The following is a 23,217-nucleotide window of genomic DNA, read 5'->3' on the forward strand; positions in this document are numbered from 1 at the left end:
TGGTGGTTGCTGCCTCAAACTTTAACCTTTCACAGACATGTTATCAGTTTTCTCCAAATTGATCTATAACATTTAGATCTATACAAAAATCTCAACAATTTTATAGGAATTAACAAGCTGATTCTAAAATAATAGAGAAACATGAAAGATTTAGGATAACTGTGAAAGATAATCCCGCTGTACTATACAACACTTAATAAATTATATTATTATTTTTTGCCAGTCCTAGGGCTTGAACTCAGGGCCTGGGCATTGTCCTTGAGCTTTTTTTCTCAAGGCTAGCACTCTACCACTTGAGCCACAGCACCACCTCCAGCCTTTACAGCCCAGGGCTTCATGCATGCTAGGCAAGCACTCTACCACTAAGCCACATTCTCAGCTCTAAAATTATATTTAAAAAATCTAGAACAGTCAACTTTGATAAAGAAGAACAAGTTGGAAGGCTAACACTTTGATTTTAAGAGCTATCATAAAGCTACAGCCAGAGGATGTGGTATTGGCCTGAAATAGATCAGTGGAGAATAGAGCATCCAGAAAGAGATCCATGCTCTTATAGACAAGTGAATTTCAAGGAAGGTGCAAAGGCAATTTAGTGGAGAGATAGTAGTCTTCAACAAGCTGCATAGTCATATAGAAGTGAGTTCCAGCTAGCCACTGGTGGCTCACATCAACAATCCTACCTATTCAACAGGCTGAGATCTGAGGATCCAGGTTAGAAGGCAGCCTGAGTGAAAAGTCCAAGAGACACTTATTTCTAGTTAACTAGCTTAGAAACCAGACTGGAGGTTTGGCTCAAGTGGTAAAGTACCATCCATAAAGAAGTTAAGTGAGCATGTGAGGCTCTGAGTTCAAGCACCAGTACTGGCAAACACACACACACACACACACACACACACACACACACACACACAGTTTCAATTTGTAGCTCACATCATTTGCAAAAGAGATAAAAGCAACTCAAAATATATCACAGACCTAAATGTGAAACCTAAAACAATGAACCTAGAAGAAAATTACATTAGACAAAGAATTCCTAGATATGACACCAACAATACAATCCATGAAGAAATTTTTTATTTGAAGCACTTCATTAAAACTTAGAATTTCTATTCTTTTTTTGGGGGGGGTCTAGTCGTGGGGCCTGAACTCTGGGCCTGGGCATTGTCCCTCAGCTCTTCAGCTCAAGGCTAGTGCTCTACCACTTGAGCCACAGCGCCACTTCCGGCTTTTTTTTCTTTCTGCTTATGTGGTGCTGAGGAATTGAACCCACGGCCTCAGGCATGCAAGGCAAGTGTTCTACCACTGAGCCACCTTCCCAGCCCCAGAATTTCTATTCTTTAAGACACTGAAGAAAAGACAAAGATAGGCTGTAGACTGGGAGACCACATTTTTTTTTTGTCAGTCCTGGGGCTTGAACTCAGGGCCCGGGCACTGTCCTTGAGCTTCTTTTGCTCAAGGCTAGCGCTCTACCATCTGAGCCACAGCACCACTTCCAGCTTTTTCTGTTTATGTGTTACCAAGGAATCAAACTCAGGGCTTCATGCATGATAGGCAAGCACTCTACCACTAAGCCACCTTCCCAGCCCCTGGGAGACCACATTTTTAAAATAATATATCTGAGGGGCTGGGAAGGTGGCTCAGTGGTAGAGCGCTTGCCTTGCATGCCTGAGGCCCTGGGTTCGATTCCTCAGCAACACATAAGCAAAAAGAAAAAAGCCAGAAGTGGCGCTGTGGCTCAAGTGGTGGAGCGCTAGCCTTGAGCTGAAGAGCTGAGGGACAGCGCCCAGGCCCAGAGTTCAGGACCCACGACTGGACCTCCCCCCCCAAAAAAAATATCTGAGTTAGGTGCTGGTGGCTCATACCTGTAATCCTAGCTACTCAGGAGGCTGAGATCTGAGGATTGCAGTTTGAAGCCAGCCCAGCAGTTAAAAGTCCTGTGAGACTTTTACCTCCAATTAAGTACCAAAAAAGGTGAAATACAGCTGTGACTCAAAGTACTAACCTTGAGCTAAAAAGTTCAGGGACAGCTTCCAGGCCCTGAGTTTAAGCAATGACACAAAAATATAAATATACACTATGCGCACATACATGTATATGTATATGTATGTACACACAAACATATATACCATATATCTGATTAAAGGCTTTTATTCAAAAGTAAAGCACTCTCAAAGTCCAAGAAGTTAAAACAGTAGAGAAACTTTAAACAGATGCTTAAGGAAAGAGGACATGTATATTGCAAATAAACACATAAAATGATGCTCAACATTTTGGTACAAGAAATGTGAATTAAAACCATAATGAGATATTATCACCCACCTATTGGGATGGTTAAAATTAAAAAGACCAATCATACCAACTGTGGAAGAAATGCTGGTGAGAAAGTAAAATGGGCAAGCATTTAGGGAAATCTAGTTGGACGTACTGGCTCACACCTATAATCCAAGCCATTCCAGAGGCAGAAATTGGGAAAGTTGCAGTTGGAGGCCAGCCTGGGCAAAAAGTTAGTGAGACTTCATCTCATTCAAGAAGCTGGGTGTGTTGTCGTGTGCTCCTGTCATCTGTTTTACTGTATGTAGAAGGAGCTCAGTCTGGGGCTGGCCTAGGGAAAAAAACAAAAATCCACAATGAGACTTTAGCGGGAAAAAAATGACAGAAAAAAAAAAAAGGGAGAGCCTCTAGGTGTGGCACAAGTGGTATAGTTCCTACCCAGCAAGAGTCTTGGAAACACATAACTCTCCAGAGTTGGGAAAAAATAGACACACAAGACAAAAAGAAGATCTCATCAAGGCAATTTACTTCTATGCAGAAGGTTGGGTAGCCACTCTTCAGAGTTAGGGAGCAGAGTACTCAGTTTTTGTCCCAACTCAACTAGAATGGGAGTCAGGCTCCCATTCTAGTTACTGCTTACCAGAATGATGGGGTAATCCAAGGAAGTTAGAAAACACTCCCAACCTTCAGTGTAAAGTTCCCACTCCAAGGGGGACTATTTTTTTTTTGTCCTTTCATTTTTTTGGTACTGGGGATCAAACCCAAGATGTTGCACTTGCTACGCATGTATTGCCACTGAGCTATATCCCAACCCTAAGGGGGACAGTTCTCTTATTCCATTGACAAAGATTCATAACCCTGACATGGCTGGCTGGCAACAAATAACACACCTGACAGTTACAGTTTAAAGTCAAGAAGTAAATAATTAGCTAGGAGCTGGTGGCATACACTTGTAATCGTAGCTACTCAGGAGGATGAGATCTAAGGATCACAGCTTAAAGCCAGACTGGGCAGAAAGTCCCTGTGAAACTCTTTTTAAAAATTAATTAATTAATTTTTGTTGGTGGTGGGGCTTGAACTCTGTCTGGGCTTGAGCGCTGTCCCTGAGCTCTTCAGCTCAAGGTGAGTGCTCTACCACTTGAGCCACAGCACCACTTGCAGTTTTCTAGTGTTTATTGGAGATAAGAGCCTCATGGATTTTCCTGCCCAGGCTGGCTTTGAATCCTGATCCTGAGATCTCAGCCTCCTGAGTAGCTAGGATTACAGGCATGAGCCACCGGTGCCAGCCTTATTTATTTTTAATGGCCAGTCATGGGGCTTGAACTCAGGTCCTCAGCACTGTCCCTGAGCTTTTTTTTTTTTTTTTTTTGCTTATTCTACCACTCGAGCCACAGCTCCACTTCTGGCCTTTTCTGTTTATGTTGTACTGAAGAGTTGAACTCAGGGCTACATGCATGTTAGGAGAGCATTCTATCACTAAGCCACATTCCTAGCCCTCTGTGAAACTTTAAAAAAAATAAATTACATAAATTTCACAAATTTCACAGTATTGTAGGATAGTGATACTTAAAATCACAAACATTTTAACCTTCACAAGGAAAATTGTCATTATCTTGGTCCATAAAGTTGTGAATTATAAGTTTTGACAATACATCTATTTCTTGGGGCTGGGAAGGTGGCTCAGTGGTAGAGTGTTTGCCTCACATGCATGAGGCCCTGGGTTCGATTCCTCAGCACCACATAAACAGGAAAAGCTGGAAGTGACATTGAGGCTCAAGTGGTAAAGTGCTATCTTTGAGCTAAAGAGTTGAGGGACAGTGCCCAGGCCCAGAGTTCAAGCCCCACAACTGACAAAAAAAATCTTCCATATTGGGTGATATGTACATTTCTTTCCTTTTGCTTAATGTAAGCTGTTCCCTCTTTCCCTCTCATTCCTTCCCTCCCATCACTGCCCTTGAGTTACTTAATTCATTTTCATTAATGTCCAATACAGCTGATGGGCCCCTCTGTTGTACTTTTTCCTATTTCTCTGATTCTGTGCCCTCTTCCTCGCTTCCCTCAGATGTGCATACATAAATATATATATATATATATATATATGTGTGTGTGTGTGTTTATATATCATATATGAGGTCAAGAACATGGAGTCATTTAGAAACTATATGACAAACTATGTAGATGTCCTTTATTTCTTGAGTCCTGTTTACTTTGTTATACCTCCTTGCATTTTGGATTTAACATCCATGTAGCAGGGAGACCATGTGCTGTTTGTCTCTCTGATCTTGGCTTACCTCACTCAAAATGATTTGCTCAAGTTCCATCCACTTCCCTGCAAATATTATTTTGTCCTTTCTAATTGCTGCATAATATATATATATATATACATATGTATATGCCTCAATTTTTGGATCCATTCATCTGTAGTGGGGCATCTGGGTTGTTTCCATATCTTGTCTATTGTGAATAGTGCTGCAATGAACATGGAGGTGCATGTGTGCTTGTATCCTGGTTCCTGTTGTTCAGGGTAGATGCCTAGGAGTGGTACAGCTGCATCATAGGGGAGATCTATTTTTAGATTGCTGAGATACATCTAGACTGCTTTCCAAAGTGCTGTGAAACTCTTATCTCCAATTAACCACTCAAAAACTGGAACTGGAGCTGTGGCTCAAAGTGGTAGAAAGCTAACCTTGAGCACAAATTGCTCAAGGACAGTGTCTAGGCCCTGAGTTCAAGCACCAGGACCATTACACACACACACACCCCACCCCCATACACAGAGCAAATAATTCCAGGAAATATTAGAACAGAATGGGGACTAGTTACAAGATGCCTTTTTCTCACAAATTAAGTTATTTAAAAAAGCGAAACATATACTTATCACATGATCCAGCCATTCTGTTCTCAGAAGTGAGCCTACAAATTTTCTTTTTCTTGCCTTGAGCCATGCCTTCAGCCCATTTTTTAAAAAATGATATTATTATTATTATTTTGTGCTGGGCTTGAACTCAGGCTCTGGATGCTGTCCCTTAGCTTTCTTTTTTTTTTTCCTCAAGGTAGCACTCTACCACTTGAACCACAGCTCCACTGCTAGCTTTTTTGGTAGGTAATTGGAGATAAGAATTTCATGGAGGGCTGGGAAGGTGGCTCAGGGGTAGAGCGCTTGCCTTGCATGCTTGAAGCCCTGGGTTCGATTCCTTAGCACCACAGAAGCAGAAAAAAACGCCGGAAGTAGCTCAGTGGCTCAAGTGGTAAAGCCCAGGCCCAGAGTTCAGGCCCCATGGCCGGACCCCCCAAAAAAAATTTCATGGAGGGGCTGGGAAGGTGGCTCAGTGGTAGAATGCTTGCCTTGCATGCCAGGCCCTGGATTCGATTCCTCAGCACCACATAAGCAAAAAGAAAAAAAGCCGAAAGTGGCACTGTGGCTCAAGTGGTAGAGCGCTAGCCTTGAGCTGAAGAGCTGAGGGACAGCGCCCAGGCCCAGAGTTCAGGCCCCACAACCGGACCCAAAAACAAAACAAAACAAACAAAAAAAGAATTTCATGGACTTTCTTGCCTAGGCCGGCTTGGAACCTCAATCCTCAGATCTCAGCCTCCTGGATAGGATTACAGATGGGTCCCACCAGCACCTGGCTTTTATTTTTTAAGTAACTTTATTGTTATTGTGTTGTACAGAGTAGCTACCATTTCATATTTATTTCTAAGACAGAAAGTATTTGGAAGGTAAAGAATGGGCATAAAGGAAGCAAGTGTTTGTTTTAAGTATAAATGGATATGTTTGCATATTTTTGGGCTCAGCTTCTCCAGAGTTGGTGTTGGCCAGATCTTAACAGGATCTCACAAAAAAGCCAGCCTTTTACCCCAGGTAGAGTAATATCAAACCGGACCTGGGCCAGTAGTCAGAGACAGTCAAGTCCGCTATAGCTGGACTTTTCCTTCCCAGGGCTTGAACCTGGGGTCCGGGTGCTGTCTCTGAGCTCTTTTTGCTCAAGGCACTCTACCACTTTGAGCCACAGCATCACTTCCGGTTTTCTGGTGGTTATGGAGACAAGAGTCTGAGGGACTTTCCTGCCCAGGATGATTTTTTGAACTGCCATCCTCAGATCTCAGCCTCCTGAGTAGCTAGGATTACAGGCGTGATCACCAACACCCTGCTTTTCCCAGAATTCTTTTAAGCTCTGCCCTCCGTGCCTCAGGACTCTGGCTGGAGGGCTCAGCCAGAGATGTGGGACGGGGACGAAGCTACTACCGTGGCCCTGCGATCTCTCTCCCCGGCCCCAGGCCTTACCCGTTATCTCCATGAGTGCGGGGCTCTGTTCCTTTCCCAACTCGTGCCGAATCCGATCTTACGCTGTCAGAGCCGGCGATGTCCACCAGGGGGCGCGCCTCGCACACGCAGCGGCTGTACAGGCTGCCATTTCCCAGAAGGTCCAGTGCTCCAGGACGTTTCTTGTGTGAATGCCCGCGGCCCTCCCACTGCAGGGTGGGCTTGAGATTTCCTCCACAGCCTCAGGCCTTTGTCCCACGCTCCACACTCCAGCTTCGATGCCCGCCTGGGGGTGGATGTCACCCTTCTGCCCTGGGTATCGAAGCAGCCACGGTCTGGCCTCCCTGCGCCCCTCGTGCGGAACGCGGCCCCTCTCCTCCCCAGCTGTGCCTGCGTGTTGGAGACTCGCCCCTACTCTTGGGGCGCCTGCCCAGTCCCAGACGACCCTGAGATGACCCTGGCTCCTCTCTCCTCCCGTGTGGCCTCAGATGCCTTGGTCCTAAGGTTCACTTGCCCAGTCCTTTTCAGAGCCCACGAGTCCCGGGGCTGCCCTGCAAGTGGCCCTTGGAAGCCCTCCCTCCTGCCAAGGACGACCCCTTTTCTTTCCTTTGGGGTGGCCATTAACGCTGCATCTCAAGAAGTACCCTCTGGGCAGCATGCATGTTCAGCTCCTTGCTCCCAGTTTTTTGGGGGGAAGGGGAGAGAGGAGGGGGTACAGGGAAGTCCTACTGGGTATCATCTCCCCCCTTCCCATCTTTTAGATATTCCACTAAGATTTGTTTCTGCAACTGTGGATCTGCTCTGTTCAAACAAAAGGCCACTAGTAGCTGACCCACTGCTCAGCTTCCTTATGCTCTGCCTAATTTGATTTGTTGTGGATAGAACCCAGGTCCTTGCTCATAGCTAGCTCATACTAGACAAGCGCTGCACCACTGAGCTACCTCCTGTAGCTGACCTGATTTTCTGGAGAGGCCAAACAGGAAACAGTCTCTGGATCCCCTGCTTCTCACACCAACCCCATCAGCTAAAGTTGTGGGGATGAGGTGGGGGAGCACAGGCAAAGATATCCCATCTGATGGTCCCAGTTATGCAAACCAATGAGACAGCTCTTCCTTTCTTGGCCCAAACCAGAAAAATTTAGAACTCCTTCATTCTAGCATGTCCATTTCTCCCAGGCTTTTTTTTTTTTAAGCCTTTGCACTCTGAATGAATGACTTGGTCCATATTAAAAGGAATGTCAGGAATTATATGATCATATTCTTCTCGGCAAAGGTCTTTTGCTTTATTCTCTTTTGCTCTCTCACTTCCATTTGCTTCCCCCTAGTTGTCCACACCATTCTGTGTATCGCTTGTTTTCAGGTGCTCTTGGAAAGGAAAACAACAACCACCACCACAAAACTTGTTTTGCTGGCATGCATTTTAAACTTATGCAAAATGAATTGTATTTTCTTCTCATGGCTTGTCAGTAAGTGCTAAGATTTTAAGACTGATCCATGTAGCTTCTGCGTCTTCTAATTTCTGCCTTCTCTCCATGATACCCGTGTCTCTGTGCTTTACCCTTTCCATTTCCCTACCCCCATCAATAATATCTTCAAACATCTCTCCTTATGCAGCATGTCTCAAACTTTAGTATGAATGTGTACTACCTGGGAATCTTGTTAAAATGAAGGCTGTAGTTTGGCAGGTCTAGGACTAGGCCAATGCCTGCATTGTTAACCAGCTCTGATGGAGGGCATATATTGCTGGGTATATTTTGTGGACCAAGGTGCTTATAGATCTCTGGGAGAGTTTTGAATTGCTGGGTCAGAAGGATTGAGTAGACATGATCTGGTAACATTTTCCCTCTCTGCTTTCCAGTCTAGCTATATCCTGTGGTATAGCTACACCACAGGACAGGCATGTAGAAAATGGATGTTTATATGGGGAAAAGTCCTTGCATCTACCCACATCCTATCCCATTATTCATGAATTACGATCTCTTTTCTTTTTATTAGAATGGCCCTCAGACTCCAGAATGATATCCCTGGCCAGGAATACAGAGCCAAATAAACGAAGGATCCAGGCCACACATCCTGATCTCTATTCCCACCTCAGAGTACTCTAGTGAATAGTGGACATCTTGATTGGCTTGACTCCTGACATCCCTAAGCCTGAGCTTCATTTCTGATAGGAGCCTTTGAGGATGGGAAACCTCACAGGATCTTCTCCCATAGCCTTACCACCCACTAGTGTGGAGTGGCACTCCATGGCCTGGCCACTGGCAGGTAGTTACCCTCCAGCTGACTTCTCATCTCCAAAAGGAGATTGTTACAGCATTGCTAGACGTTGTGGCAATAAGAGCTAGATGAGACATTTTAAACCAAGAATCCCATAGAAATTCTGAGACAGACGTCCTTGCCTTTGTCTTTCCCCAGAAGAAAATGAAGTTCAGGAAGGTTTAGCAATTTCCACCAAGGCCATGGAGCTAGAAACAACAGTGCTAGGATTTGAAACCAGTCCTGGGCTGGGAAGGTGGCTCAGTGGTAGAGTGCTTACCTAGCATGCATGAAGCCCTGGGTTCAATTCCTCAGTACCACATACACAGAAAAAGCCAGAAGTGATACTGTGGTTCAAGTGGTAGAGTGCTAGTCTTGAGCAAGTGAAGCGCAGGGACAGCACCCAGACTCTTGAGTTCCAGCCCTAGGACTGGCAAAAAAAAAAAGCCTGGAATTTACACTAAGCCATTTCCCTATCCTTTCTAGTCCTCAATACCAGGTCATACTAAAAGAAACAGGAAGGAAGGACCAGTCAGTCCTTGTGTGTCAAGCCTAAAATGCTGAAGATATCTAATCGGTGACAAAATTAACCACCATTTCAGGGGCTGGTCTGCTGGGTCCAAATACTTAGGTGGCAGGAGAGAAGGATCTTGGGTCTAGAGCTTGAGGAGTCAGAATTTTAGGGCTAGCTACACATAGGTGTGAGTAGATGGGGCCGAGTGAGTTGATCCTAGCTGGGAGTGAATTGTCTATCATGTCTATCTTATAGCTAAGCTTATAAGTGATCACTGTTTTTTGTTGTTGTTGTTGAGGGGAGGGGTCAGCAGTGTGTGACTCGCCAGAATCTGGGGCATCAGGGGATGATACTTTGTCAAGAAATGCCTTTCTTAGTTACGAGCAGCTCTGCTGGATCGGTTCTGGACATCCCTGAGTTATTATGCTCTTCGCTTCTCATACAGCTGTGCCAGGATGTCCTGGCACCGTGCCCCAGCCCCAAGCATTTGACAATCAGAAGAGTTCCACATCTGCTCATTTTGAGATTTCATGGCACATGATGTTTTACATCTTGTCCACACCATCCATCCATCCATGCTCTGTTTATCATTAAAGGCCTTAAATTCTACCCATGACAGAACATTTCTCAGAAAGCCTCGTGAAGCTCCTTGCTCTCTCATCTGGCTTATGAGCCAAAAGACCTTTGGAGTCTACAGCATGTTTTTAGAGCTCAAAACATCTTCACAGGTTGTTTTTTTTTAAAAAAAAAAAAAAAAAACCTTTACAATTTTAGTATGCCCTGGAACAGCAGTGGGATCCATTTAACAATGAGGCTCAAAAGAATAAACTGGCCAAGGCCATCCATTATATGGATGGCTGAAATGAGACTCGTTTTTCCATAACAGAAGAAACTGGGAGTATAGCTTAGAGGTGGAGGCATGCACTTAGCATATGCCAGGCCGTGGGTTCAATCTTTAGCACCAAACAACAACAGCCGCCAGCAACAACAACAACAAAAACAACAAAAAAGTGAAACTCACTTCTCTGGTTGACCCACTTCCCACATCTGGGGTGTGGACAGAGGCAGGTAAGGAGGGGTGCCCTGGGCAGATGGATAAGGGGAGATGGCTGGGCCTTCTGGCCATCCCTCACCCAGCAGCTAGCTTTCTGTCAGTGGGGGCCCTTTCTAGAGCCTACGGTCCTCCTGGAAGTAGAAGAGAGGATTGGCTGAAAGGAAGGCAACAAGGGGCACTGAGGAAGAAGCTCTCCACAAGTCTGAAGCTGAGAGGACTGAGAAGCTGTGTTTCCATGGGAGCCCCCAGCGGTGTTAGCACATCCACATAGGTGCTCTCGGTGGTATGGACAAGCTCTGTCCCCAGCTAAGCCATCTGTCCTGTCCCCTCTTCTCAAAGCCTCTGACCTCTCTTCCTTTTAGGTACCTGCAGCATTGGTTTGAGGTAGGTGCCAAGAGGCCAGGCTTCTGCTCTGGATGAGGGCTGTGGGGCCTGCTGAGACGCCACTGCCCTCCCTCTTCCCTGATGTTCATGCCCTAGGTCAAGGGCTCAACAGACACAGGCAGCCGGAGGGGGTGGCCCTTCTATTGGACCAGGTCCTGAGCATAGCCTGGGTGAGTCATGGAGGTGAGGAGGCCCACGAGGCTCAGCAGTGTGGAGAAGAGCAGCAGGAAAGAGGCTGTGAAGAGCAGGGCAGGCAGAGCACTGAGTATCAGCAGCAGCACAGCTGGCAGCAGGTGACGCCACACTGCGGCCACCACAGGCCACAGGGAGCTCAGCAGGTGGGAGCCAGTAGTGAACAGCGCATGGCATAGCATCAGTGCCAGCAGCAGGTAGAGTGTCCCCTCCACACCCCATAGCATGCGCTGCAGTGGTTGCCGCCAGCCTGATGTTGTCCACCACTGGACCCAGCTGGGAGGTATGTGGTATGCCCACCAGCGCATCCAGCCCTGCCTGGTGACCCAGGTTGACCAGGACGCTGCTGGCTGTGGCCCCTCGCCGGCTCCGATGGTATCCGTCTCCAGTCGAGACTGCTGCATCATGGCTGGTGGTGCACCTAGGGACAGGTCCAGGCCAGCTGCAGGAGCAGCTGGAGATGCTGGGGAAGTCAGGGCAGGTGTTGGAATAGGGGGTTAGGAGGGTGGGGCAGGGTGGGGCCTTGAGCAGGGACCTGAGACTTACCTCGGGGAAGAGCCATCTAAGTCATATTGTTTCCTGCTGCACCCAGGATAGCCTGGCAGCCAGATCCAAGCCTTTCACTCTCACCCACTCCCCACCATCCCTGGGGGAGTCCCATTATGACCCGGACGGGGGTGGGGTCCAGTCAAGAGAGGAACCCCTTGTATGGTGTGAGGCTCACCTGAGTTCCTCTCCATGGGCCTTCCAGGCTGGCAGAGGAGCTTGGTGAGCTCTGTAGATGCAGTTTCTCCTGCTCGTGTCTGGAAGCCTCCATCTCTGTCCCTTCCCTGATGGCTGATGTCAGTTCCAAGTCTTTTTCTATGGACTCTCATTCTCCAGAACCACAGAGGAGGCCAGAATGGTTACCCTCAAACTGTAGGCCCTGAGTTAGCTGGCACATCCCATCTTGATCTCCCTCCTCATCCCCTGCCTTCTGTTGCTGCCTCAAGCCTTAGTCCTGACTCTCCACTCTACATTATGAGGCCAGAGGTCTCCTGAAGTTCAGGCTGAGAATAAAAAGGCGTGTCCCAAACCCTCTGTCTAGCTCAGGATGGCCAAGGAGGCCTAACAAAGTAAGAAGACCGGTGGTTTTTTTTAAATTTATTTTTTGTTTGTTTGTTTTTTGTTTTTTTTTGAAGAGCACTCAGTGTTTGGAGTGGGCTCTCAAACCCAAGGGTGGAGGCAGAAAGCCAGGCCTAGTAGAGCCAAGGGCATACCCCGGACTCCCAGGAGCAGCCCCAGGCTCAGGAGCAGAAGAAGCAGTGCATCTTGGAGGCTGAGTTGTCTTGGGACTGCTTCTGTTGGGAAGAAGGGAGCCACCTCCTGTTCTGGACCCTCACCAGCTCCCTGACCTTGGCCCCTTGGGAGAAGTCTGTGTCCTGGCAGAGTGGGACTTGTGGTAGGCCTGTGGGGAGAGAGGGTATCAGTTGGGCTCAGGAAAGTTAGCCACTAGCACTCCCTGCTTACAATGCCCAATTGTTAGTTGCTCACTTACCTGTGGAGAAGGTCAAAGGTGAGGAAGCTGATCAGGAGCAGCAGCAGCAACAAGGCTGGACCAGTCATGGAAAAGATGGCTCCAACTGTCAGCCCTAGTGCCCCCAGGCCAAGGACACTGTCCAGGAGCTGGGCCCAGCTAGGATCCCAGTAGGACGCACATGAGCACACTGGCCAACTTGATCCCTCCCCAGCACCCAGACCCCTGGAAGGGGATGGGATTGGATCTGCAAGGAGTTTGGGCCTGGGTAAGCAGAACAGGGTCATAGAGGAAAACAGAAGTGGTCAGAACAGCTAGTATTGGAAGGGAGGAAAAGGGGGAGGGGAAAGGATCCCTGGGTTACACTCAAAGGTGAGCTTGGAGTGGGGATCCGGGATCCTTGGGAATTCCCCCCTTCCCCTATCCATCCCACCCCCCTCCTCACCTCCTTTCACCTGGGTCAGCCATTCTAGGACTGAGCAGCAGGGGGCATTGTGATCTAGTTCCAGGTGGGGCCCAGGCTAGGGAGGGGCTGCAGCTATCCAGCCTCATAAGCAGGTGGGTCTCCGTAAGACCTGCATTAAGTCAGTGATTTTGGAGAAGCAAGTGGGTTTTAGCCAGGAAGTTGGTGATTTCTGAGAACTAATTCTCATCCTCGTGCCTTTGTGAATTCTCTGCCCCTGGGCTTTCCCATGGGACTCCGGGTTGTCAGGAATGCCATCACTCCTTGGGGGAGCTGTCCAAAAAAAAAAGGATGGGTTATTGTTTTCTTCAAGTTTCCAGAGCCATCTGTCTGGGAACATTCAATCTGTTCCCTGAGTAAGGTGATATTTAGAAGGCCCTTGGGGGTGAAGGGCTTTTCTTTTCATGACTATTCTCAAGGAATACAGAGAAAAGCTCTGCAAATGGAAGCTGTCTGGAATTGGGCTCCCATGTGACCTGCTAAATGAGGGTGGGTTGGGAGGAAGCTATTTCTAACCACTACAATTTGTGGAAGGTGGCATAGATGCTGGGGTTTCAGAAATGGGCTGGCAAGCCAGGCATAATGGCATAAACCTATTATCCCAAAACTCAGGATGCTGAGGCAGGAGGATTGTAAATTTGAGGTTAAGTTGGGTTACATAGTAAGACCCCACACACTCATTTAAAAGAAAATGAGAAGGGGTAAGTAGTAGCTACCTTGAACTATGAAACTTGAAGTTAGGGGTGTGAGAGGAGAAAACTGGGGAGAACAATGGAAGAGGTGGCATGGATCAAGATGCATTGTGCAGCCGGGCGCTGGTGGCTCACGCCTGTAATCCTAGCTACTCAGGAGGCTGAGATCTGAGGATCTCGGTTCGAAGCCAGCCCGGGCAGGAAAGACCGTGAGACTCCTATCTCCAATAAACCACCAGAAAACCGGAAGTGGCGCTGTAGCTCAAGTGGTAGAGCGCTCGCCTTGAGCTGAAGAGCTGAGGGACAGCGCCCAGGCCCAGAGTTCAAGCCCCACGACTGACAAAAAAAAAAAAAATAATAATAATTTCCAACATCCTGTTGTCTGCCAACCAAAGTTGGAAACCTTCACTTTTGTCTCTTTAATTTATATTTCTCATGTTACTGCAGCAGCTAGGCCTCCTGTAAGTGAAACATTGAATAGAAATGGTGAAGATGAACATAGGTGTTTCTAATATCAGGGGTAAAGTATTTGGTTTTTATCTTTGTTAAGTATGATGTCAGCTGGAAGTTTTACATGGATGCCTTCTATCAAGTTGAGACTATTTCCTGTTTTCCTTCTATTTCTACTGTTTGGAAAACAATGGAATGGAATGGATACTGAATTTTGTCAAATCCCCTTTCTATCTCTACTAAAAAGATCACATTAAAAATTTAGTGATAATGTGGTTGTTACTTACTTTTTGGATGTGATCTAAATTTGCTTTCTTGGTTTAATAAGGAGTTTGTGCTGTTTGAAGATGATAAACTTGGTATTTCTTCCTTTTCTCAGAAATTACTCAAACAAAAGTGAAAATGAGAAACAGAAATGCAAATAGCAAGACTGATGAGATCAGGAGAGAGCAGAAACTCCAAGTTAAATGGACATGCGGCGGGGGGGGGGGAGACAGTGTAAAATGACTGCAAATTGATATATCCACTTTGAAGACCAATGAGTAGCATTTACTAGAGTTCAACATTTACATATTTGATAACCTAATAATTCCACTGCAAGAGAAACAAGTACATCTATCCACCTAAAGACTTGAGCAAAAACATTCAGATGCTTTATTCATAATAGACAAAATCTGAAAACAGTTCAAATGCCCATCAACAGAATGTATACATATTCTTTACATCTAAGGGAATGCTGTATACTAGGTAAGAGGTAACAAATTACCAAATGATGCAATGTCATGGATAAACCTCACAGAAGTAAACTGGAAAGAAGCCAGACAGGAGTGCATTTCATGTGATTTTGTTACATGGTTTCAAGAACAGTAAATTCACCTGATAGAGATGGGAGTAGTGGTTACCTTTCGGCGAGGGGAGGTATTAAGAAGGGGCATATGGAGCTTTCTGAGATGATGGAAAATTTCTGTATCTTAAAGCTGGGTGGTGGTTACATGGACACATGAAAATTCAGTAAGTCGCCGGGCACTGGTGGCTCACGCCTGTAATCCTAGCTATTCAGGAGGCTGAGATCTGAGGATCGAGGTTCAAAGCCAGCCCGGGCAGGAGAGACCGTGAGACTCCTATCTCCAATAAACCACCAGAAAACCGGAAGTGGCGCTGTAGCTCAAGTGGTAGAGCGCTCGCCTTGAGCTGAAGAGCTGAGGGACAGCACCCAGCCCAGAGTTCAAGCCCCACGACCGACCAAAAAAAAAAAAATGCATTGTGCTCATAACCTGACAGGAATTGAAACCTCTCTGTACAACTATTTAACAAGAAAACTAGCAGTTTCCCTTTGAGAATGAAATTAAGAAAAAATGAACAGGTAAGGAAGAGATTGTGCACATAAATAAATATAGGGCTGGGAAGGTGGATCAGTGGTAGAGTGCTTGCCTTGAATGCATAAGGCCCTGGGTTCAATTCCTCAGTACCACATAAGCAGAAAAAGCCAGAAGTGGTGCTGTATCTCACGTGGTAGAGTGCTAGCCTTGAGCTGAAGAGCTGAGGGACAGCACCCAGGCCCAGAGGTCAGGCCACATGTCCAAAAAACCAAAAACAAAACAAAAACAAAAACCCCCAAACCCCAAAGAGCTATAAAAGACAAAAAGTAAATAGAAAAGAAAGGAAAAAAAGGAAAGAACTATAAATGACCTCCCCAAATAAAAATAAATATATATCCACTGATAAGCTGTCAATGGGTGGTGGCTACAGAGATGCCAGTACTTATTTAATGACTTGAGAAACCAGGGTGGAAATGAGTCATAATCAAGAAAACTTAATTTTGTCCTAGTTTTATCACTTTGAAGGAATACTGCTGGGGTGGGGGCAGGGAAGACAGTGACCTCCTAGCAAAGAGAAGGGGAGGTAGAAGGGGCCATTAGCCTGCCTCCAGCAGTTCCTGTCTAAAGATTCTGGCCTAGTGGCCTTGACCATCTTTGGTAGTGATAAATCAGGGCCTCTGGGATCCTCCCCCTCTCTATCCCCTTGCTCTGGTTCTTTTTGCATATTCAGCAGCTGGACTTTTGGTAGACATCTGCCTATAAGGTATACAGAGGATCTTGTCTCTCTCTCTCTCTGTTTTTTCTTGTATAAGTTCCACCTGTCTTTGTAAATGAGTACATCATTGTTCAGGTTTGAGGTTGCCAGTCTCATAAACCTGACCACTTCTCAATCTGTACCTACAAGATTGCATTGCTGGACATACAGATTTGAGGGTCATATCCTGTTGATTATACTAACATGAAGCAACAACACATTGCAAAAGGATTGGGTAATAGACTATGATGAATACTCCTTAAGGGTCTGCTATGTGCTGCGTGCTCTGAGTGAATTTATAAGGGAGTTCTATTTGCAATAATATCCTCAGGGTTTATTTTTCATTCAGCACTTATGTGTTAAGAACTAACTACGTACTATGCATTGTGACTGACATTGGGTCATACATGATTTACTGAGAGTTCTCCCAGAAGAAAATGTCTAGGAAGTTGAGGGAGAGGACAGGGTAGGAAAAATAAATTGTTAAGGTAGGATATGCTCTTGCCTGAAGTCTAGTCTCAGCCTGACTTCAGATAGCTTTAGAAGTTGAATTGTACCATAGAACACTTGTGTGTTCCCATCGTGCACCTGTGTCAGATATTCACTAGCTGTGGCCTCCCTTACAAAACAGCGGGGCAAGGGAAACACAGAATCATAACCTTCTGAATAAGACAGCACTAATAGGTGACAGCATCTGACTTGAGAAGAGAGTAAACAGCTTTGACCTATGGTAGCAAGCCCAACAGGGCAGTGGGAGGGAGCACTGGTGGGGGAGGGGGACAATTCCATATGGCAGTAGGTGTCATACAGTTCAAAAGATTCCTTCAGCAAGACTGATAGACTAAATCATATTCATTCCTAATGATGGTCTGAGCTTTGGCAGGTTTCCTCTAAGTCCTTGGAGTAGCCTACTTAGTAAAAAGGTTTGTGCTTACATGGAGGTCATGGCCCACATTAGATAATAGATGCCAGTAATGTTATTTATGTTGGAACCTTGGACCATATAGCATCACCACCTCTAGAGGGACCAGACTAAGGTCAGCTGCATGGGCAGTCAACTATAATACCTATGTGATGAGCCATGCTGGATGCTAAATTTCCCATGGCCTTCCCTTGTTGGTGATTTTCTGCACATGTGGTCACACATCATGCTGGAAGTTCTAAGGACAGATGACAACTGGAAGCACTTTTTTCTATTGCTGTTTCAATATGTACTCTTTCTCTGTAATCAACAATAATTATGAGTATTAACTACTTTGCTGAACTCTTTGAATTCTTTGTGAACTGTTAAACCTGAGAATGGTCTTGGGGGGGGGGTTCCAGAAGTGGTCTTGGTATCGGAAGTGGGATTCACTAGAGCAAGTCTACTTCACTGAAATGAGGTGAAAGCAGGCTTTGGAAAAAGAAGGTGAGAGGGTGGAGATTGCCAAGTCGTTGGTTCCTTGTTGGTCGTTTAGTCTTCCAAGTATGGAAATGCAGTTGCCCTAGGGTAGTTATGGATGGTGAAAGTTACCAAATGGAAGTTATTAACAATAAAGCTAATTCCTGAGGAGTATGTTAGAAATCTTCCAGGAAGGGCACTGGGAAGGTAGCTCAGTGGTAGAGTGCTTGCCTTGCATGCCTGAGGCCCTGGGTTTGATTCCTCAGCACCACATAAGAAAAAAGCCAGAAGTGGCGCTGTGGCTCAAGTGGTAAAACGCTAGCCTTGAGCTGAAGAGCTGAGGGACAGCGTCCAGGCCCAGAGTTCAGTCCCCACGACCGGACCAAAAAAAAAAAAAAAAAAGAAAGAAATCTTCCAGGAAGATCAATAAAATTGGAGGGCTAATATTTAAGGTTTACTTAAAGCTACTCAGGAGGCTGGGATCTGAAGATTGTGATCTGAAGCCAACCCAGGCAGGAAATTCTGTGACTCTTATCTCCAACTAACTATCAAAAAGCCAGAAGAGGAGCTGTGGTTTAAGTCCTAGAGCACCAGCTCTAGGACTTGCCAAGATTCTGCCCAGACTCTGAGTTCAAGTCCAAGGACTGGTGCAAAAATTTTTAATTAAGAATATTAAAAATTATAAAACCAAGACACTTCAGAACTGAAGGATATGAATTCATAGGCATGAGCCACCAGCACCCAGCAACGCATGCTTTTTGATTGCTTTCTTAAAGCCCTGAAGGACAGCTGTGAACATTTGAGCACAAAAGCTCTTCTAGAGGAGTGCTAACCTCTTGCCCATGGTGGAGACAGTAAACATGAGAATTAAAACATGATCTGAGAGCATGTGGAGTGCCTTGAAGTCTAGAAGAATGAAAGGGTGAAAGCAGAAGTGACTGGGAGGATAGACCTGACTTTAGTCAGGGACAGCCTTTGGGAACAGATAACATAGAAAGGAGATGTAAATGATGAGATCTGAACATATGTATAAGTGCAAAGGTCCAGAGGTTGACTGGTACAGCTAGAATGCCATGTGACCAAAGAATAGCAGCAGAAGCAGAGGAGTGGGTAGAAAAGAACTTGGTCCTGAAGGGTGGTGCAAGTGAACTTGCTGGAGACTTAGCCAGAAGAATTTGAACCAGTTCACTGCTAAGTGGGGAAAGGGTTAGAGGTTCAGGAGTCTATGATATGTCTTTTCTTGTTTTCCCTTTCTTTCTTTCTCTTTCATTTCTCTCTCATCTCTTTCTTAGCAGAATTGTTATGCAGGGGGGCGGGATACACACATTTGTAATGTATTAGAATCATTCCTGTCTCCTCTACTACTCTCCCTTCCCCCTTACTGAAACAATTCAACAGGTTTCATTTTTCTATTTTCATACATGCAATCTACTTTGAGTATATTCATCCTCATTCACTCCCCTTGTTAGTCCAAATCCTTTTTCTCCTCCTCCTCCTCCTTGTGCCAGTCCCAGAACTTGAACTCAGGGCTTTGGTGTTGTCCCTGAGTTTTTTGCTCAAGTCTGGCATTTTACCCATTGAGCCACAGCTCCACTTCAGACTTTTGGCTTGTTAATTTGAGATAAAAGTCTCACAGACTTTCCAGCCCAGGCTGGAAATCCTCAGATCTCAGCATCCCAAGTCATTAGGATTACAGGCACGAACCACCAGCACCCAGCTGTCTGTTTCTCTTTTCCATCCTCCTAACCCCCATTGATCAACATCTTTCATTGAAGCTTTTGTGTTATTTTCATATATAGTTGGAGAGTATTTCAGAACTATTTACTCCCTTCTTTTTCTCTTTCCCTTTCCCCTTCTAAGTATTCTCTTAGTTAGATTTATATTCTGTTTAATCCATATATATATAAGTATGTATATATCTTATATACACATATGTTTCTATATTTGTGTTTTGTTTATCCATATATGTAATTATATGTGTATATCTATGTGTATATATGCATATATAACTATGTGTCCATGAATATGTATTTTAGATCTAGTTTCCACATATGAGCAAAACATATGATACCTTGTTTTTAGAGCTTGTCTTGCTCAATATGATGTCCTCTAATTCCATACATTCTGCTGAAAAGGACATTTCATTTTTCTTTATGTCTGTTTAATATTCCATGGTGTGTGTGTGTGTGCCATATCTTTATCTGCTGTTGAGTACTTTGCTGATTCCATCATTGTGAACAGGGATATAATAAGCATAGGGATGCGGATGTCTTTCTGATATACTGACTTACTCTCCTTCAGCTTTATGGCCAATTGTGGTATTGTTGGGTCATAAGGAAGATCTATTTTTAGTTTTTGGAGAAATTTCCATCCTAATTTCCAAAGTGGCAGCATTAATTTACATTCCCCCCTAGGATCCATGAGAGTTCCTCTCCTCCTCCCTCCTTCCCCCAATCTTTGCTAGCAGAATCTTGCATTCTTGTGTGTGTGTGTGTGTGTGTGTGTGTGTGTGTGTCTTGGTCATGGGGCTTGAACTCTGGGCTTGGGTGCTATCCCTCAGCTCTTCAGCTCAGGGCGAGCGCTCTACCGCTTGAGCCATAGCTCCACTTCCGGGTTTTTTAGGGGTTTATTGGAGATCAGAGTCTCATGGACTTTCCTTCCTGGGCTGGCTTTGAACTGTGATCCTCATATCTCAGCCTCCTGACTAACTAGGGTTACAGGTGTGAGCCACTGGTGCCCAGTAAGTCTTGTATTCTTGAAAGATGCAATTCTAACTGTTGTGACCTAGAGTCTGAATGTGATTCTTATTTACATTTACTTTATAGCTAAGGATAATTAACATTGCTTCATGTAGCTATTTGTATTTCTTCTGAGAACTATATGTTTAGTTCAGTTGCCCATTTATTAATTGGATTATTTGTTCTTATGCTGTTTTTTAATCTACTTGTGTATTCTGAATATTATTGATTTTTTTAAATCTGTTGAATAACTGGTAAAGGTTTTTCTCCCATTCTGAAGGTTGTCTCTTGATTCTGGTAATTGTTTCTTTTGCTGTGCAGAAACTCTTTCATTTGGTATAGTCTCATTTGTCAATCCTTGCTGCCATCTTCTAGACAACTGGAGTCCTATTCAGAAAATATTTACCTGTACCTAAAATGTTCAGTGTTTTCTTGTTTTAGATGTAAAGTTCAGGTTTTATTTGAGCCTTTTGATTCAATTGGAGTTGATAGAGGGTACAAGATAGAGGTCCCAGTTTCAATTTTCTGCAAGTGGCTAGCTAGTTTTCCAAGTATCATTTACTGAAGAGGCTTTTTCTCCAGTGTATATTTTTGGCTCACTTGTCAAAAATTAGATGGCTGTTGTAGTGTGGCTTTATTTCTGGTAGGGGTTTTTCCCCCCCATTCCTGCAGTTTGAATTCAAGGCTTGGGCACTATCCCTGAACATCTTTTGCTCAAAGCCACAGCTCCACTTTTAATTTCCTTGGTAATTTATTGGGAATAAGAGTCTCACAGACTTTTCTGCCCTGGCTGGCTTAGATCCGTGATCCTCAGATCTCAGCCTCCTGAGTAGCTAGGGTTACAGGTGTGAACCATCATCGCCTGGTTATTTCTGGTACTTTCATCTTGTTGTATTGGTCTTCAGATACTGTATGCCAGTACTGAACTGGTTTGGATTATTATGTCTCTGTAGTATAATTTGAAGTCTAGTGTTGATACTGTATGCCAGTACTGAACTGGTTTGGATTATTATGTCTCTGTAGTATAATATGAAGTCTAGTGTTGTAATATCTCCAGCACTGTTGACTTTTTGTTTGATTTTCACTTAGAATCGCTTTGTTATTCAGGGTTTTTTATGTCTCCATATGAATTTTTAGATTGTTTTCCCTAGTTTCTGTGAGGAGTGATATTGGGATTTTGATGGGTTTTGCACTGAATTTGATGGGTAGATTACTTTTGGAAGCATGGTCAATTTCATAATATTGATTCTGCCAATCCATGAACATGGGAGGTCTTTCCATCTTCAGGTGGTAACTTTGATTTTTTTTTCCTTGGGGATTTATAGTTTTTATTGTAGAGGAGTTTCACTTCCTAAGTTAGTTCTTAGGTGGTTTTGTTATTGTTGTTTGTTTTTAAGGAATTGTTTTCCTGGTTTCTTTCTCAGCCTGTTATTGTTGGTCTGCTACATTTCTAAGGGGATTTATCAGTTCTAGCAGATTTTTTTTCGTGTGTGTGTGTGTGTGTGTGTGTGTGTGTGTGTGTGAATCTGTAAGGTCTGTCAAGCACAAAATCTTATCATTTGAGGGGCTGGGAAGTTGGCTCAGTGGTAGAGTGCTTGCCTTGCATGCCTGAGGCCTTGGGTTCAATTCCTCAGCACCACATAAGCAAAAAGAAAAAAGCTGGAAGTGGCGCTGTGGCACAAGTGGTAGAGCACTAGCCTTGAGCTGAAGGGCTGAGGGACAGTGCTCAGGCCCAGAGTTCAGGCCCCACAACTGGACCAAAAAAAAAATCTTATCATTTGAAAGTAGGGATAATTTTACTTCTTTTCTGTGTGTGTGTGTGTGTGTGTGTGTGTGTGTGTGTGTGTGTGTATGTGTGTGTGTGCGCACACACATGCAGGTACAGGGCCTTGAACTCAGGGCCTTGCTCTTTCTTGCTCACAGCTGACACTCCACAACTTGAACCATACCTCTAGTTATTTTTTTGTTAGTTGGAGATAAGAGTCTTACCAATTTGTCTACCTTGATGATTTTCAACTGCAGTCTTCACATCTCAGCCTCTTGAGTAGCTAGGATTATAGGTATGAATCACAGATCCCTGGCCTTTCTTCCCTGTTTGAATCCCTTTTATTTCTTTCTCCTACACTATTGCTCTGCTAGGAATTCTGGTATCACAGTGAACAAGAATGAGGAAAGTAAGCTGGGCATCAGTGGTTCACGCCTATAATCCTAGCTACTCAGATGGCTGAGATCTGAAGATTGCAGTTTGAGGCCAGCTGGGGCAAGAAAACCCAGGATGGTCTTATCTCCAATTAACTATCAAAAAGAAAAAGAAGAAAGCTGGAAGTAGATCTGTGGCTCAAGTGATAAGTGCTAGCCTCGAGCACAAAAGCTCAGGGATAGTGTACAGACCCTGAGTTCAAGACTAGGTGAGCATGCATGTATGCACGCGCACATGTGCACATGCACACACACGCACACACACACACACACACACACACACATACACACACACACAAGTGAAACTGGGTGAGAGCAAGGGAAGAGGTGACTTTGCCCAAAAAGAAATGTATTCTTTTTAAAAATTTTATTGTCATTATAAGGGTGATGTAGAAAGGATTTACAGTTACATAAGTCAGATAAAGAGTATATTTCTTTTTGGACAATGTCACTTGAAATGTACTCTTTACCTGACTTATGTAACTAGATCCCCTCTGTACATTACCTTTATAATAGCAATTAATTTTTTTTAAAGAGTAAGGAAAATAGACACTTGTCTCATCACTGACTTTTTTAGAAATGATTTCAGTTTTTCTCAATTTATGAGATATCCTGTTTCTTATGTCTCCTTTGCCACCTCCTCTTTTTCTGTCTAGGAAAATGGAATGGGGATGGGGAGCTGGAATCAGAGAAGTGGCCAGAGTGGGCATTAGTAGAGACCTGTTCAGATTGTTACAGAGGATCAACACAGCACTCGCACTCTCTCTCTCT

At 44.7% G+C, this 23,217-nt stretch overlaps 2 protein-coding genes across 2 annotated transcripts; both read right to left on the reverse strand.

The window, feature by feature from the left end:
* Positions 1-10,867: 10,867 nt before the first annotated feature.
* Tmem239 (transmembrane protein 239) lies at positions 10,868-11,516 on the reverse strand. The gene is made up of 2 exons (XM_013010850.1): positions 11,481-11,516; positions 10,868-11,355 (listed from the first exon to the last, which is right to left on the reverse strand). Exons 1-2 carry the CDS (start codon positions 11,494-11,496, stop codon positions 10,883-10,885), a joined length of 489 nt encoding a protein of 162 aa, XP_012866304.1. The 5' UTR covers positions 11,497-11,516; the 3' UTR covers positions 10,868-10,882.
* Positions 11,517-12,140: 624 nt separating this feature from the next.
* Positions 12,141-12,737, reverse strand: LOC105981456 (chromosome unknown open reading frame, human C20orf141). Its single transcript, XM_013010646.1, has 2 exons — positions 12,472-12,737; positions 12,141-12,381 (listed from the first exon to the last, which is right to left on the reverse strand). Exons 1-2 carry the CDS (start codon positions 12,735-12,737, stop codon positions 12,141-12,143), a joined length of 507 nt encoding a protein of 168 aa, XP_012866100.1.
* Between the last annotated feature and the right edge of the window lie 10,480 nt (positions 12,738-23,217).

Source organism: Dipodomys ordii, unplaced genomic scaffold (assembly GCF_000151885.1).
Source record: "Dipodomys ordii isolate 6190 unplaced genomic scaffold, Dord_2.0 Scaffold13, whole genome shotgun sequence".
Taxonomy (NCBI): Eukaryota; Metazoa; Chordata; class Mammalia; order Rodentia; family Heteromyidae; genus Dipodomys; species Dipodomys ordii.

Excerpts from the sequence above, each read along its gene's own strand:
- LOC105981456 (XM_013010646.1), bottom strand. The coding sequence starts at position 12,737 with ATGACCCTGTTCTGCTTACCCAGGCCCAAACTCCTTGCAGATCCAATC. Across the intron at positions 12,382-12,471 it reads ACCTTTGACCTTCTCCACAG|GCCTACCACAAGTCCCACTC; the intron begins GTAAGTGAGCAA and ends CTCTCCCCACAG.